At 42.5% G+C, this 18364-nt stretch overlaps 1 protein-coding gene across 1 annotated transcript in view; it reads right to left on the bottom strand.

The window, feature by feature from the left end:
* Ubr1 (Ubr1 ubiquitin ligase) overlaps positions 1-18364 on the bottom strand; it is a 514997-nt gene that overhangs the window by 484098 nt on the left and 12535 nt on the right. Inside the window, 1 exon segment of the mRNA XM_071669737.1 lies at positions 5879-6027. Within this exon segment, the coding sequence (XP_071525838.1) occupies positions 5879-6027 (149 nt within the window).

The raw sequence follows: 18364 nt of genomic DNA, 5'->3' as shown, positions 1-18364 counted from the left end.
CATTCAACAAACCTTCAAAATACTCACTCTATCTCCCTCTCACTTCACCACTACTTGTTATTACCTCCCCATTTGCACCCTTCACTGGTGTTCCCATTTTTTTCTCTTGTCTAATTCACTTTATTTACCTCTTTCAAAAAAATCTTTTTATTCTCCCTAAAACTTAATGATACTCTCTCACCCCAACTCTCATTTGCCCTCTTTTTCACCACTTGCACCTTTCTCTTGACCTCTTGCCTCATTCTTTTACACATCTCCCAGTCATTTGCACTATTTCCCTACAAAAATCATCCAAAAGCCTCTCTCTTCTCTTTCACCAACAATCTTACTTCTTCATCCCACCACTTACTACCCTTACTAATCTGCCCACCTCCCAACTTTCTCATGCAACAGGCATCTTTTGCACAAGCCATCACTGCTTCCCTAAAGACATCCTATTCGTCCCCCACTCCTCTTATGTCATTTGCTCTTACCTTTTTCCATTCTGCACTCAATCTCTCCTGACACTTCCTCACACAAGTCTCCTTTTCAAGCTCACTTACTCTCACCATTCTCTTCACCCCAACATTCTCTCTTCTTTTCTGAAAACCTCTACATATCTTCACCTTCGCCTCCACAAGATAATGATCAGACATCCCTCCAGTTGCACCTCTCAGCACATCAAAATCCAAAAGCCTCTCTGTCATGCACCTATCAATTAAGACGTACTCCAATAATGCTCTCTGGTTATCTCTCCTACTTACATATGTATATCTCTCTTTTTAAACCAGATATTCCCAATCACCAGTCCTTTTTCAGCACACAAATCTACAAGCTATTACCATTTCCATTTACAACACTGAACACCCTATGTACACCAATTATACCCTCAACCGCCACATTACTCACCTTTGCATTCAAATCACCCATCACTATAACCTGGTCTCGTGCATCAAAGCTGCTAACACACTCACTCATCTGCTCCCAAAACACTTGCCTCTCATGATGTTTCCTCTCATGATCTGGTGCATAGGCACCAAGCCTCTCATGATGTTTCCTTTCATGATCTGGTGCATAGGCACCAATAATCACTCATCTTTCTCCATCCACTTTCAGTTTTACCCATATCAATCTAGAGTTTACTTTCTTACACTATCACATACTCCCACAACTCCTCCTTCAGGAGTAGTGCTACTCCTTTCTTTGCTCTTGTCCTCTCACCAACCACTGACATCACTCCCAGGACATTCCCAAACCACTCTTCCCCTTTATCCTTGAGCTTCCTTTCACTCTGAGCCAAAACATCCAGGTTCCTTTCCTCAAACATACTACCTATCTCTCCTTTTTTTTTTTTATCTTGGTTAAATCCACATGTCTTGGGTAAAACTGAAAGTTGATGGAGAGAGATGGGTGATTACTGGTGCATATGCACCGGGGCATGAGAAGAAAGATCATGAGAGGCAAGTGTTTTGGGAGCAGCTGAATGAGTGTGTTAGTGGTTTTGATGAACAAGACCAGGTTATAGTGATGGGTGATTTAAATGCAAAGGTGAGTAATGTGGCAATTGAGGGAATAATTGGTATACATGGGGTGTTCAGTGTTGTAAATGGATATGATGAAGAGCTTGTAGATTTATGTGCTGAAAAAGGACTGGCGATTGGGAATACCTGGTTTAAAAAGCGAGATATACATAAGTATAAGTATGTAAGTAGGAGAGATGGCCAGAGAGCATTATTGGATTGTGTGTTAATTGATAGGCACGCGAAAGAGAGACTTTTGGATGTTAATGTGCTGAGAGGTGCAACTGGAGGGATGTCTGATTATTATCTTGTGGAGGCGAAGGTGAAGATTTGTAGGGGTTTTCAGAAAAGAAGAGAGAATGTTGGGGTGACGAGAGTGGTGAGAGTAAGTGAGCTTGGGAAGGAGACTTGTGTGAGGAAGTACCAGGAGAGACTGAGTACAGAATGGAAAAAGGTGAGAACAAAGGAGGTAAGGGGAGTGGGGGAGGAATGGGATGTATTTAGGGAAGCAGTGATGGCTTACGCAAAGATGCTTGTAGCATGAGAAGCATGGGAGGTGGGCAGATTAGAAAGGGTAGTGAGTGGTGGGATGTAGAAGTAAGATTATTAGTGAAAGAGAAGCGAGAGGCATTTGGACAATTTTTGCAGAAAAAAATGGAAATGAGTGGGAGATGTATAAAAGAAAGAGGCAGGAGGTCAAGAGAAAGGTGCAAGAGGTAAAAAAGAGGGCAAATGAGAGTTGGGGTGAGAGAGTATCATTAAATTTTAGGGAAAATAAAAAGATGTTTTGGATGGAGGTAAATAAAGTGCGTAAGACAAGGGAGCAAATGGGAACTTTTGTGAAAGGGGCTAATGGGGAGGTGATAACAAGTAGTGGTGATGTGAGAAGGAGATGGAGTGAGTATTTTGAAGGTTTGTTGAATGTGTTTGATGACAGAGTGGCAGATATAGGGTGTTTTGGTCGAGGTGGTGTGCAAAGTGAGAGGGTTAGGGAAAATGATTTGGTAAACATAGGAGAGGTAGTAAAAGCTTTGCAGAAGATGAAAGCCGGCAAGGCAGCAGGTTTGGATGGTATTGCAGTGGAATTTATTAAAAAAGGGGGGTGAGTGTATTGTTGACTGGAAGGTAAGGTTATTTAATGTATGTATGATTCATGGTGAGGTGCCTGAGGATTGGCGGAATGCGTGCATAGTGCCATTATACAAAGGCAAAGGGGATAAGAGTGAGTGCTCAAATTACACAGGCATAGGTTTGTTGAGTATTCCTGGTAAATTATATGGGAGGGTATTGATTGAGAGGGTGAAGGCATGTACCTAGCATCAGACTGGGGAAGAGCAGTGTGGTTTCAGAAGTGGTAGAGGATGTGTGGATCAGGTGTTTGCTTTGAAGAATGTATGTGAGAAATACTTAGAAAAGCAAATGGATTTGTATGTAGCATTTATGGATCTGGAGAAGGCATATGATAGAGTTGATAGAGATGCTCTGTCGAAGGTATTAAGAATATATGGTATGGGAGGCAAGTTGTTAGAAGCAGTGAAAAGTTTTTATCGAGGATGTAAGGCATGTGTACGTGTAGGAAGAGAGGAAAGTGATTGGTTCTCAGTGAATGTAGGTTTGCGGCAGCAGTGTGTGATGTCTCCATGGTTGTTTAATTTGTTTATGGATGGGGTTGTTAGGGAGGTGAATGCAAGAGTTTTGGAAAGAGGGGCAAGTATGCAGTCTGTTGAGGATGAGAGAGCTTGGGAAGTGAGTCAGTTGTTGTTCGCTGATGATACAGCACTGGTGGCTGATTCATGTGAGAAAGTGCAGAAGCTGGTGACTGAGTTTGGTAAAGTGTGTGAAAGAAGAAAGTTAAGAGTAAATGTGAATAAGAGCAAGGTCATTAGGTACAGTAGGGTTGAGGGTCAAGTCAACTGGGAGGTAAGTTTGAATGGAGACAAACTGGAGGAAGTAAAGTGTTTTAGATATCTGGGAGTGGATTTGGCAGCAGATGGAACCATGGAAGCGGAGGTGAATCATACGGTGGGGGAGGGGGCGAAAATTCTGGGAGCCTTGAAGAATGTGTGGAAGTTGAGAACATTATCTCCGAAAGCAAAAATGGGTATGTTTGAAGGAATAGTGGTTCCAACAATGTTGTATGGTTGCGAGGCATGGGCTATAGATAGAGTTGTGCGCAGGAGGGTGGATGTGCTGGAAATGAGATGTTTGAGGACAATATGTGGTGTGAGGTGGTTTGATCGAGTAAGTAATGTAAGGGTAAGAGATGTGTGGAAATAAAAAGTGTGTGGTTGAGAGAGCAGAAGAGGGTGTTTTGAAATGGTTTGGTCACATGGAGAGAATGAGTGAGGAAAGATTGACCAAGAGGATATATGTGTCAGAGGTGGAGGGAATGAGGAGAAGTGGGAGACCAAATTGGAGGTGGAAAGATGGAGTGAAAAAGATTTTGAGTGATAGGGGCCTGAACATGCAGGAGGGTGAAAGGCGTGCAAGGAAAAGAGTGAATTGGAACGATGTGGTATACCGGGGTTGACGTACTGTCAATGGATTGAACCAGGGAATGTGAAGAGTCTGGGGTAAACCATGGAAAGTTGTGTGGGGCCTGGATGTGGAAAGGGAGCTGTGGTTTCAGTGCATTATTACATGACAGCTAGAGACTGAGTGTGAACGAATGGAGCCTTTGTTGTCTTTTCCTAGTGCTACCTCGCACACATGAGGGGAGAGGGGGTTGTTATTCCATGTGTGGCGAGGTGGTGATGGGAATAAAAAAGGCAGGCAGTATGAATTATGTACATGTGTATATATGTATATGTCTGTGTGTGTATATATATGTGTACATTGAGATTTATAGCTATGTATATTTGCGTGTGTGGACGTGTATGTATATGTGGGTGGGTTAGGCCATTCTTTCGTCTGTTTCCTTGCACTACCTCGCTAATGCGGGAGACAGCGACAAAGCAAAATAAAAAAAAAATAAATATCTTGGTTACATCCACACACATTACAATACAATACAATACAATACAATATATATCTAAAGTATATTCTACGATGACTTTATGCAAGCAAGGTTATTAATTTTGTTCCTGGGCACTGGAAAGATGGAATACTCTGTTATTGGATAAATCATTGATGAACGGATCAAGATCATTAAATCACTCAGTGAATCATGCTAACAATATTCCTGGGTTAACCTCTTTCATTATTTCACCTATGATTTAAGTAATAATTAGGATGAAGAAAGATTGTGAAACTACATAAACGTCTTCAGTAGCAATGGAGATATGTACAATAAGGTAGACGTTATCCTAACAAAAGCACAAACACTATATAAACAAGAAGGTGACAACACTACCGAGGAAGGCATGTCAAAAAATAAAAAACACGCTGCTTTAACCCATACTGCTATATTAACAATACACTATCACCACAAGTCTTTTATTTTCCCTAGTTAAGGTTGATACCATTTTCTTTCTCATTTCTATTTTTCTTTAATGATGCAAAAACTTTCATTTCATTAGAGAAAAAGTTCTTTACTGTATTATTTCACTATCAAATATGTGTATAGGAATTTGGGAGACTGATTTGGTGACAGCATTATAGCAAAATGATTATTTTCTTCTTTGGCTTTGAACTGTCTCTTCATTTTTGTATCAAGCATTGTTCTACCAGCTCATATGAACAAAACTCGGGCAAACTGAATAATATACAGTGTGATTAGGGTACATTTCAACTGCTTTTGGCCAAAATTGGCTGATATTAGCATTCTGCAAGGTTTTGTTGTGCCAACAGCATGAGATGCACTGTCATCATAAAGATAGTTGGCTGAGAAGAGGCTTTCCTAATTGATTCACTTTACAGCTTGATGGTGCAGATGCTGCTCACAATAACCCCTAACAGTTTACCCAGCATTTGAACGTTTTCCTTCAAGTCCTCCTAACGCTCTTGACAGGCTCACTTGTAGTTGGGGTGCTTGCTATATGCTTAAGCACAATGGTAACTGCTGCACATAGGTACAAAAATACCATCATGTGAGTGGCAGATGATACATCCTCAGTTACTGAATACTAACAGAGAACTGCCACAATTGTCGGCTGGCCGTGGGGAGCACCAATGTACAGCCAGTACAGCTTGCACTGTATCAGAATGGCTCTTGTTATGTACAGCCAGTACAGCTTGCACTCTATCAGGACGGCTCTTGTTATAACAAAAAGATGAGAGTAAGTCTGGTATTCTCAGTATATCAAAACTGTTGTATTCAGCTGCACTACATCCAATACATTTGTATTTCTTATAACTGATACCACATAAAAGTAAATCCCTAGGAGCCAATCCTTAAAAAAAAGACACTTTTGTTTAAACCTGATGTACTCTATACTCACCTATGCTTACTATGGGCTGAGTTCTTGAAACACTCAGCACAAAGAACACACGTAGGATCCATACCACAATCTCTGCATCCATAAGTTGGATCTCCATTTTTAAAAACTCGACCACAAAGTGATGGTGGAGTGTCCAGCTGTTTGACCATCTGAAAAGAATAAACAAAATCAAAATAAAATTCCCCAAGATTACTGTATGAGGCACTTAACTTATAAATACTTTCCATCAAAGGAATCATTGGCCTTTGCTTGAATATCTCATAATAACTTAATCTGACTACCAAAGGATTAGATCTAAACTTTATACTAATACTAGAAAAAAGTTTAAAATTCTATAATACAGTAAACCCTTGATTTAACAGACCCTGATATAAAAGAGGGTGGTGAGAGTAAGTGAGCTTGAGAAGGAGACCTGTGTGAGGAAGTACCAGGAGAGACTGAGTACAGAATGGAAAAAGGTGAGAACAATGGAAGCAAGGGGAGTGGGGGAGGAATGGGATGTATTTAGGGAATCAGTGATGGATTGCGCAAAAGATGCTTGTGGCATGAGAAGAGTGGGAGGTGGGTTGATTAGAAAGGGTAGTGAGTGGTGGGATGAAGAAGTAAGAGTATTAGTGAAAGAGAAGAGAGAGGCATTTGGACGATTTTTGCAGGGAAAAAATGCAATTGAGTGGGAGATGTATAAAAGAAAGAGACAGGAGGTCAAGAGAAAGGTGCAAGAGGTGAAAAAAAGGACAAATGAGAGTTGGGGTGAGAGAGTATCATTAAATTTTAGGGAGAATAAAAAGATGTTCTGGAAAGAGGTAAATAAAGTGCGTAAGACAAGGGAGCAAATGGGAACTTCAGTGAGGGCGCAAATGGGGTGGTGATAACAAGTAGTGGTGATGTAAGAAGGAGATGGAGTGAGTATATATATATATATATATATATATATATATATATATATATATATATATATATATATATATATATATATATTTTTTTTTGCCGCTGTCTCCCGCGTTTGCGAGGTAGCGCAAGGAAACAGACGAAAGAAATGGCCCAACCCACCCCCATACACATGTATATACATACGTCCACACACGCAAATATACATACCTACACAGCTTTCCATGGTTTACCCCAGACGCTTCACATGCCCCGATTCAATCCACTGACAGCACGTCAACCCCGGTATACCACATCGCTCCAATTCACTCTATTCCTTGCCCTCCTTTCACCCTCCTGCATGTTCAGGCCCCGATCACACAAAATCTTTTTCACTCCATCTTTCCACCTCCAATTTGGTCTCCCTCTTCTCCTCGTTCCCTCCACCTCCGACACATATATCCTCTTGGTCAATCTTTCCTCACTCATTCTCTCCATGTGCCCAAACCATTTCAAAACACCCTCTTCTGCTCTCTCAACCACACTCTTTTTATTTCCACACATCTCTCTTACCCTTACGTTACTTACTCGATCAAACCACCTCACACCACACATTGTCCTCAAACATCTCATTTCCAGCACATCCAACCTCCTGCGCACAACTCTATCCATAGCCCACGCCTCGCAACCATACAACATTGTTGGAACCACTATTCCTTCAAACATACCCACTTTTGCTTTCCGAGATAATGTTCTCGACTTCCACACATTCTTCAAGGCTCCCAGAATTTTCGCCCCCTCCCCCACCCTATGATCCACTTCCGCTTCCATGGTTCCATCCGCTGCCAGATCCACTCCCAGATATCTAAAACACTTCACTTCCTCCAGTTTTTCTCCATTCAAACTCACCTCCCAATTGACTTGACCCTCAACCCTACTGTACCTAATAACCTTGCTCTTATTCACATTTACTCTTAACTTTCTTCTTTCACACTTACCAAACTCAGTCACCAGCTTCTGCAGTTTCTCACATGAATCAGCCACCAGCGCTGTATCATCAGCGAACAACAACTGACTCACTTCCCAAGCTCTCTCATCCCCAACAGACTTCATACTTGCCCCTCTTTCCAAAACTCTTGCATTCACCTCCCTAACAACCCCATCCATAAACAAATTAAACAACCATGGAGACATCACACACCCCTGCCGCAAACCTACATTCACTGAGAACCAATCACTTTCCTCTCTTCCTACACGTACACATGCCTTACATCCTCGATAAAAACTTTTCACTGCTTCTAACAACTTGCCTCCCACACCATATATTCTTAATACCTTCAACAGAGCATCTCTATCAACTCTATCATATGCCTTCTCCAGATCCATAAATGCTACATACAAATCCATTTGCTTTTCTAAGTATTTCTCACATACATTCTTCAAAGCAAACACCTGATCCACACATCCTCTACCACTTCTGAAACCACACTGCTCTTCCCCAATCTGATGCTCTGTACATGCCTAAACCCTCTCAATCAATACCCTCCCATATAATTTACCAGGAATACTCAACAAACTTATACCTCTGTAATTTGAGCACTCACTCTTATCCCCTTTGCCTTTGTACAATGGCACTATGCACGCATTCCGCCAATCCTCAGGCACCTCACCATGAGTCATACATACATTAAATAACCTTACCAACCAGTCAACAATACAGTCACCCCCTTTTTTAATAAATTCCACTGCAATACCATCCAAACCTGCTGCCTTGCCGGCTTTCATCTTCCGCAAAGCTTTTACTACCTCTTCTCTGTTTACCAAATCATTTTCCCTAACCCTCTCACTTTGCACACCACCTCGACCCAAACACCCTATATCTGCCACTCTGTCATCAGACACATTCAACAAACCTTCAAAATACTCATTCCATCTCCTTCTCACATCACCACTACTTGTTATCACCTCCCCATTTACGCCCTTCACTGAAGTTCCCATTTGCTCCCTTGTCTTACGCACCCTATTTACCTCCTTCCAGAACATCTTTTTATTCTCCCTAAAATTTACTGATAGTCTCTCACCCCAACTCTCATTTGCCCTTTTTTTCACCTCTTGCACCTTTCTCTTGACCTCCTGTCTCTTTCTTTTATACTTCTCCCACTCAATTGCATTTTTTCTCTGCAAAAATCGTCCAAATGCCTCTCTCTTCTCTTTCACTAATACTCTTACTTCTTCATCCCACCACTCACTACCCTTTCTAAACAGCCCACCTCCCACTCTTCTCATGCCACAAGCATCTTTTGCGCAATCCATCACTGATTCCCTAAATACATCCCATTCCTCCCCCACTCCCCTTACTTCCATTGTTCTCACCTTTTTCCATTCTGTACTCAGTCTCTCCTGATACTTCTTCACACAGGTCTCCTTCCCAAGCTCACTTACTCTCACCACCTTCTTCACCCCAACATTCACTCTTCTTTTCTGAAAACCCATACAAATCTTCACCTTAGCCTCCACAAGATAATGATCAGACATCCCTCCAGTTGCACCTCTCAGCACATTGACACCCAAAAGTCTCTCTTTCGCACGCCTGTCAATTAACACGTAATCCAATAACGCTCTCTGGCCATCTCTCCTACTTACATAAGTATACTTATGTATATCTCGCTTTTTAAACCAGGTATTCCCAATCATCAGTCCTTTTTCAGCACATAAATCTACAAGCTCTTCACCATTTCCATTTACAACACTGAACACCCCATGCATACCAATTATTCCCTCAACTGCCACATTACTCACCTTTGCATTCAAATCACCCATCACTATAACCCGGTCTCGTGCACCAAAACCGCTAACACACTCATTTAGCTGCTCCCAAAACACTTGCCTCTCATGATCTTTCTTCTCATGCCCAGGTGCATATGCACCAATAATCACCCACCTCTCTCCATCAACTTTCAATTTTACCCATATTAATCGAGAATTTACTTTCTTACATTCTATCACATACTCCCACAACTCCTGTTTTAGGAGTATTGCTACTCCTTCCCTTGCTCTTGTCCTCTCACTAACCCCTGACTTCACTCCCCAGACATTTTTTTTTTTTTTTAAAACTATTCGCCATTTCCCGCATTAGCGAGGTAGCGCTAAGAACAGAGGACTGGGCCTTTTTTGGAATATCCTCACCTGGCCCCCCTCTGTTCCTTCTTTTGGAAAATTTAAAAAAAAAAAAACGAGAGGGGAGGAATTCCAGCCCCCCGCTCCCTCCCCTTTTAGTCGCCTTCTACGACACGCAGGGAATACGTGGGAAGTATTCTTAAACCCCTATCCCCAGGGATAGGGGTTTATATATATATATATATATATATATATATATATATATATATATATATATATATATATATATATATATATATTTTTTTTTTATACTTTGTCGCTGTATCCCGCGTTTGCGAGGTAGCGCAATGAAACAGACGAAAGAAATGGCCAAACCCCCCCCCATACACATGTATATACACACGTCCACACACGCAAATATACATACCTACACAGCTTTCCATGGTTTACCCCAGACGCTTCACATGCCTTGATTCAATCCACTGACAGCACGTCAACCCCGGTATACCACATCGCTCCAATTCACTCTATTCCTTGCCCTCCTTTCACCCTCCTGCATGTTCAGGCCCCGATCACACAAAATCTTTTTCACTCCATCTTTCCACCTCCAATTTGGTCTCCCTCTTCTTCTTGCTCCCTCCACCTCCGACACATATATCCTCTTGGTCAATCTTTCCTCACTCATCCTCTCCATGTGACCAAACCACTTCAAAACACCCTCTTCTGCTCTCTCAACCACGCTCTTTTTACTTCCACACATCTCTCTTACCCTTACGTTACTCACTCGATCAAACCACCTCACACCACACATTGTCCTCAAACATCTCATTTCCAGCACATCCATCCTCCTGCGCACAACTCTATCCATAGCCCACGCCTCGCAACCATACAACATTGTTGGAACCACTATTCCTTCAAACATACCCATTTTTGCTTTCCGAGATAATGTTCTCGACTTCCACACATTCTTCAAGGCCCCTACAATTTTCGCCCCCTCCCCCACCCTATGATCCACTTCCGCTTCCATGGTTCCATCCGCTGCCAGATCCACTCCCAGATATCTAAAACACTTCACTTCCTCCAGTTTTTCTCCATTCAAACTCACCTCCCAATTGACTTGACCCTCAACCCTACTGTACCTAATATATATATATATATATATATATATATATATATATATATATATATATATATGTAGGTTTGCGGCAGGGGTGTGTGATGTCTCCATGGTTGTTTAATTTGTTTATGGATGGGGTTGTTAGGGAGGTAAATGCAAGAGTTTTGGAAAGAGGGGCAAGTATGAAGTCTGTTGGGGATGAGAGAGCTTGGGAAGTGAGTCAGTTGTTGTTCGCTGATGATACAGCGCTGGTGGCTGATTCATGTGAGAAACTGCAGAAGCTGGTGACTGAGTTTGGTAAAGTGTGTGGAAGAAGAAAGTTAAGAGTAAATGTGAATAAGAGCAAGGTTATTAGGTACAGTAGGGTTGAGGGTCAAGTCAATTGGGAGGTGAGTTTGAATGGAGAAAAACTGGAGGAAGTGAAGTGTTTTAGATATCTGGGAGTGGATCTGGCAGTGGATGGAACCATGGAAGCAGAAGTGGATCATAGGGTGGGGGAGGGGGCGAAAATTCTGGGAGCTTTGAAGAATGTGTGGAAGTCGAGAACATTATCTCGGAAAGCAAAAATGGGTATGTTTGAAGGAATAGTGGTTCCAACAATGTTGTATGGTTGCGAGGCGTGGGCTATGGATAGCGTTGTGCGCAGGAGGATGGATGTGCTTAAAATGAGATGTTTGAGGACAATGTGTGGTGTGAGGTGGTTTGATCGAGTGAGTAACATAAGGGTAAGAGAGATGTGTGGAAATAAAAAGAGCGTGGTTGAGAGAGCAGAAGAGGGTGTTTTGAAGTGGTTTGGGCACATGGAGAGAATGAGTGAGGAAAGATTGACCAAGAGGATATATGTGTCGGAGGTGGAGGGAACGAGGAGAAGAGGGAGACCAAATTGGAGGTGGAAAGATGGAGTGAAAAAGATTTTGTGTGATCCGGGCCTGAACATGCAGGAGGGTGAAAGGAGGGCAAGGAATAGAGTGAATTGGAACGATGTGGTATACCGGGGTTGACGTGCTGTCAGTGGATTGAATCAAGGCATGTGAAGCGTCTGGGGTAAACCATGGAAAGCTGTGTAGGTATGTATATTTGCGTGTGTGGACGTATGTATATACATGTGTATGGGGGGGTTTGGCCATTTCTTTCGTCTGTTTCCTTGCGCTACCTCGCAAACGCGGGAGACAGCGACAAAGTATAATAAAATAAAAAAAATATATATATATATATATATATATATATATATATATATATATATATATATATATATATATATATATATATATGTATATATATATATGTATATTATCCCTGGGGATAGGGGTGAAAGAATACTTCCCACGTATTCCTCGCGTGTCGTAGAAAGCGACTAGAGGGGACGGGAGCGGGGGGCCAGAAATCCTCCCCTCCTTGTATTAACTTTCTAAAATGGGAAACAGAAGAAGGAGTCACGCGGGGAGTGCTCATCCTCCTTGAAGGCTCAGAGTGGGGTGCCTAAATGTGTGTGGATGTAACCAAGATGTGAAAAAAGGAGAGATAGGTAGTATGTTTGAGGAAAGGAACCTGGATGTTTTGGCTCTGAGTGAAACGAAGCTCAAGGGTAAAGGGGAAGAGTGGTTTGGGAATGTCTGGGGAGTAAAGTCAGGGGTTAGTGAGAGGACAAGAGCAAGGGAAGGAGTAGCAATACTCCTGAAACAGAAGTTGTGGGAGTATGTGATAGAGTGTAAGAAAGTAAATTCTCGATTAATATGGGTAAAACTGAAAGTTGATGGAGAGAGGTGGGTGATTATTGGTGCATATGCACCTGGCCATGAGAAGAAAGATCAAGAGAGGCAAGTGTTTTGGGAGCAGCTGAATGAGTGTTTTAGTGGTTTTGATGGACGAGACCGGGTTATACTGATGGGTGATTTGAATGCAAAGGTGAGTAATGTGGCAGTTGAGGGAATAATTGGTATACATGGGGTGTTCAGTGTTGTAAATGGAAATGGTGAAGAGCTTGTACATTTATGTGCTGAAAAAGGACTGATGATTGGGAATACCTGGTTTAAAAAGCGAGATATACATAAGTATACTTATGTAAGTAGGAGAGATGGCCAGAGAGCGTTATTGGATTACGTGTTAATTGACAGGCGTGCGAAAGAGAGACTTTTGGATGTTAATGTGCTGAGAGGAGCAACTGGAGGGATGTCTGATCATTATCTTGTGGAGGCTAAGGTGAAGATTTGTATGGGTTTTCAGAAAAGAAGAGTGAATGTTGGGGTGAAGAGGGTGGTGAGAGTAAGTGAGCTTGAGAAGGAGACCTGTGTGAGGAAGTACCAGGAGAGACTGAGTACAGAATGGAAAAAGGTGAGAACAATGGAAGTAAGGGGAGTGGGGGAGGAATGGGATGTATTCAGGGAATCAGTGATGGATTGCGCAAAAGATGCTTGTGGCATGAGAAGAGTGGGAGGTGGGCTGATTAGAAAGGGTAGTGAGTGGTGGGATGAAGAAGTAAGAGTATTAGTGAAAGAGAAGAGAGAGGCATTTGGACGATTTTTGCAGGGAAAAAATGCAATTGAGTGGGAGATGTATAAAAGAAAGAGACAGGAGGTCAAGAGAAAGGTGCAAGAGGTGAAAAAAAGGGCAAATGAGAGTTGGGGTGAGAGACTATCAGTAAATTTTAGGGAGAATAAAAAGATGTTCTGGAAGGAGGTAAATAAAGTGCGTAAGACAAGGGAGCAAATGGAAACTTCAGTGAAGGGCGCAAATGGGGAGGTGATAACAAGTAGTGGTGATGTGAGAAGGAGATGGAGTGAGTATTTTGAAGGTTTGTTGAATGTGTTTGATGATAGAGTGGCAGATATAGGGTGTTTTGGTCGAGGTGGTGTGCAAAGTGAGAGGGTTAGGGAAAATGATTTGGTAAACAGAGAAGAGGTAGTGAAAGCTTTGCGGAAGATGAAAGCCGGCAAGGCAGCAGGTTTGGATGGTATTGCAGTGGAATTTATTAAAAAAGGGGGTGACTGTATTGTTGACTGGTTGGTAAGGTTATTTAATGTATGTATGACTCATGGTGAGGTGCCTGAGGATTGGCGGAATGCGTGCATAGTGCCATTGTACAAAGGCAAAGGGGATAAGGGTGAGTGCTCAAATTACAGAGGTATAAGTTTGTTGAGTATTCCTGGTAAATTATATAGGAGGGTATTGATTGAGAGGGTGAAGGCATGTACAGAGCATCAGATTGGGGAAGAGCAGTGTGGTTTCAGAAGTGGTAGAGGATGTGTGGATCAGGTGTTTGCTTTGAAGAATGTATGTGAGAAATACTTAGAAAAGCAAATGGATTTGTATGTAGCATTTATGGATCTGGAGAAGGCATATGATAGAGTTGATAGAGATGCTCTGTGGAAGGTATTAAGAATATATGGTGTGGGAGGCAAGTTGTTAGAAGCAGTGAAAAGTTTTTATCGAGGATGTAAGGCATGTGTACGTGTAGGAAGAGAGGAAAGTGATTGGTTCTCAGTGAATGTAGGTTTGCGGCAGGGGTGTGTGATGTCTCCATGGTTGTTTAATTTGTTTATGGATGGGGTTGTTAGGGAGGTAAATGCAAGAGTCTTGGAAAGAGGGGCAAGTATGAAGTCTGTTGGGGATGAGAGAGCTTGGGAAGTGAGTCAGTTGTTGTTCGCTGATGATACAGCGCTGGTGGCGGATTCATGTGCGAAACTGCAGAAGCTGGTGACGGAGTTTGGTAAAGTGTGTGGAAGAAGAAAGTTAAGAGTAAATGTGAATAAGAGCAAGGTTATTAGGTACAGTAGGGTTGAGGGTCAAGTCAATTGGGAGGTGAGTTTGAATGGTGAAAAACTGGAGGAAGTGAAGTGTTTTAGATATCTGGGAGTGGATCTGTCAGCGGATGGAACCATGGAAGCGGAAGTGGATCATAGGGTGGGGGAGGGGGCGAAAATTTTGGGAGCCTTGAAAAATGTGTGGAAGTCGAGAACATTATTTCGGAAAGCAAAAATGGGTATGTTTGAAGGAATAGTAGTTCCAACAATGTTGTATGGTTGCGAGGCGTGGGCTATGGATAGAGTTGTGCGCAGGAGGATGGATGTGCTGGAAATGAGATGTTTGAGGACAATGTGTGATGTGAGGTGGTTTGATCGAGTAAGTAACGTAAGGGTAAGAGAGATGTGTGGAAAGAAAAAGAGCGTGGTTGAGAGAGCAGAAGAGGGTGTTTTGAAATGGTTTGGGCACATGGAGAGAATGAGTGAGGAAAGATTGACCAAGAGGATATATGTGTCGGAGGTGGAGGGAACGAGAAGTGGGAGACCAAATTGGAGGTGGAAAGATGGAGTGAAAAAGATTTTGTGTGATCGGGGCCTGAACATGCAGGAGGGTGAAAGGAGGGCAAGGAATAGAGTGAATTGGAGCGATGTGGTATACCGGGGTTGACGTGCTGTCAGTGGATTGAATCAAGGCATGTGAAGCGTCTGGGGTAAGCCATGGAAAGCTAAGTAGGTATATATATTTGTGTGTGTGGACGTATGTATATACATGTGTATGGGGGGGGGTTGGGCCATTTCTTTCGTCTGTTTCCTTGCGCTACCTCGCAAACGCGGGAGACAGCGACAAAGTATAATAATAATAAAAATATATATATATATATATATATATATGATTTGAATGCAAAGGTGAGTAATGTGGCAGTTGAGGGAATAATTGGTATACATGGGGTGTTCAGTGTTGTAAATGGAAATGGTGAAGAGCTTGTACATTTATGTGCTGAAAAAGGACTGATGATTGGGAATACCTGGTTTAAAAAGCGAGATATACATAAGTATACTTATGTAAGTAGGAGAGATGGCCAGAGAGCGTTATTGGATTACGTGTTAATTGACAGGCGCGCGAGAGAGACTTTTGGATGTTAATGTGCTGAGAGGTGCAACTGGAGGGATGTCTGATCATTATCTTGTGGAGGCTAAGGTGAAGATTTGTATGGGTTTTCAGAAAAGAAGAGTGAATGTTGGGGTGAAGAGGGTGGTGAGAGTAAGTGAGCTTGGGAAGGAGACTTGTGTGAGGATGTACCAGGAGAGACTGAGTACAGAATGGAAAAAGGTGAGAACAATGGAAGTAAGGGGAGTGGGGGAGGAATGGGATGTATTTAGGGAATCAGTGATGGATTGCGCAAAAGATGCTTGTGGCATGAGAAGAGTGGGAGGTGGGTTGATTAGAAAGGGTAGTGAGTGGTGGGATGAAGAAGTAAGAGTATTAGTGAAAGAGAAGAGAGAGGCATTTGGACGATTTTTGCAGGGGAAAAATGCAATTGAGTGGGAGATGTATAAAAGAAAGAGACAGGAGGTCAAGAGAAAGGTGCAAGAGGTGAAAAAGAGGGCAAATGAGAGTTGGGGTGAAAGAGTATCATTAATTTTAGGGAGAATAAAAAGATGTTCTGGAAGGAGGTAAATAAAGTGCGTAAGACAAGGGAGCAAATGGAACTTCAGTGAAGGGTGCAAATGGGGAGGTGATAACAAGTAGTGGTGATGTGAGAAGGAGATGGAGTGAGTATTTTGAAGGTCTGTTGAATGTGTTTGATGATAGAGTGGCAGATATAGGGTGTTTTGGTCGAGGTGGTGTGCAAAGTGAGAGGGTTAGGGAAAATGATTTGGTAAACAGAGAAGTGGTAGTAAAAGCTTTGCGGAAGATGAAAGCTGGCAAGGCAGCAGGTTTGGATGGTATTGCAGTGGAATTTATTAAATAAGGGGGTGAGTGTATTGTTGACTGGTTGGTAAGGTTATTTAATATATGTATGATTCATTGTGAGGTGCCTGAGGATTGGCGGAATGCTTGCGTAGTGCAATTGTACAAAGGCAAAGGGGATAAGAGTGAGTGCTCAAATTACAGAGGTATATGTTTGTTGAGTATTCCTGGTAAATTATATTTGAGGGTATTGATTGAGAGGGTGAAGGCATGTACAGAGCATCAGATTGGGGAAGAGCAGTGTGGTTTCAGAAGTGGTAGAGGATGTGTGGATCAGGTGTTTGCTTTGAAGAATGTATGTGAGAAACACTTAGAAAAGCAAATGGATTTGTATGTAGCATTTATGGATCTGGAGAAGGCATATGATAGAGTTGATAGAGATGCTCTGTGGAAGGTATTAAGAATATATGGTGTGAGAGGCAAGTTGTTAGAAGCAGTGAAAAGTTTTTATCGAGGATGTAAGGCATGTGTACGTGTAGGAAGAGAGGAAAGTGATTGGTTCTCAGTGAATGTAGGTTTGCGGCAGGGGTGTGTGATGTCTCCATGGTTGTTTAATTTGTTTATGGATTGGGTTGTTAGGGAGGTGAATGCAAGAGTTTTGGAAAGAGAGGCAAGTATGAAGTCTGTTGTGGATGAGAGAGCTTGGGAAGTGACTCAGTGATTGTTCGCTGATGATACAGCGCTGGTGGCTGATTCATGTGAGAAACTGCAGAAGCTGGTGACTGAGTTTGGTAAAGTGTGTGAAAGAAGAAAGTTAAGAGTAAATGTGAATAAGAGCAAGGTTATTAGGTACAGTAGGGTTGAGGGTCAAGTCAACTGGGAGGTAAGTTTGAATGGAGAAAAACTGGAGGAAGTAAAGTGTTTTAGATATCTGGGAGTGGATCTGGCAGCGGATGGAACCATGGAAGCGGAAGTGGATCATAGGGTGGGGGAGGGGGCGAAAATCCTGGGAGCCTTGAAGAATGTGTGGAAGTCGAGAACATTATTTCGGAAAGCAAAAATGGGTATGTTTGAAGGAATAGTGGTTCCAACGATGTTGTATGGTTGCGAGGCGTGGGCTATGGATAGAGTTGTGTGCAGGAGGGTGGGTGTGCTGGAAATGAGATGTTTGAGGACAATGTGTGGTGTGAGGTGGTTTGATCGAGTAAGTAATGTAAGGGTAAGAGAGATGTGTGGAAATAAAAAGAGCATGGTTGACAGAGCAGAAGAGGGCGTTTTGAAATGGTTTGGGCACATGGAGAGAATGCGTGAGGAAAGATTGACCAAGAGGATATATGTGTCGGAGGTGGAGGGAACGAGGAGAAGTGGGAGACCAAATTGGAGGTGGAAAGATGGAGTGAAAAAGATTTTGTGTGATCGGGGCCTGAACATGCAGGAGGGTGAAAGGAGGGCAAGGAATAGAGTGAATTGGATCGATGTGGTATACCGGGGTTGATGTGCTGTCAGTGGATTGAATCACGGGCATGTGAAGCGTCTAGGGTAAACCATGGAAAGTTCTGTGGGGCCTGGATGTGGAAAGGGAGCTGTGGTTTCGGGCATTATTGCATGACAGCTAGAGACTTGAGTGTGAACGAATGGGGCCTTTGTTGTCTTTTCCTAGTGCTACCTCGCACACATGAGGGGGGAGGGGGATGGTATTCCATGTGTGGCGGGGTGGCGGTGGTAATGAATAA

The sequence above is a fragment of the Panulirus ornatus genome, chromosome 14, assembly GCF_036320965.1.
Source record: "Panulirus ornatus isolate Po-2019 chromosome 14, ASM3632096v1, whole genome shotgun sequence".
Taxonomy (NCBI): domain Eukaryota; kingdom Metazoa; phylum Arthropoda; class Malacostraca; order Decapoda; family Palinuridae; genus Panulirus; species Panulirus ornatus.
Note: the sequence above shows the minus strand (reverse complement) of the source record. Positions and strands in the feature narration are given on the sequence as shown.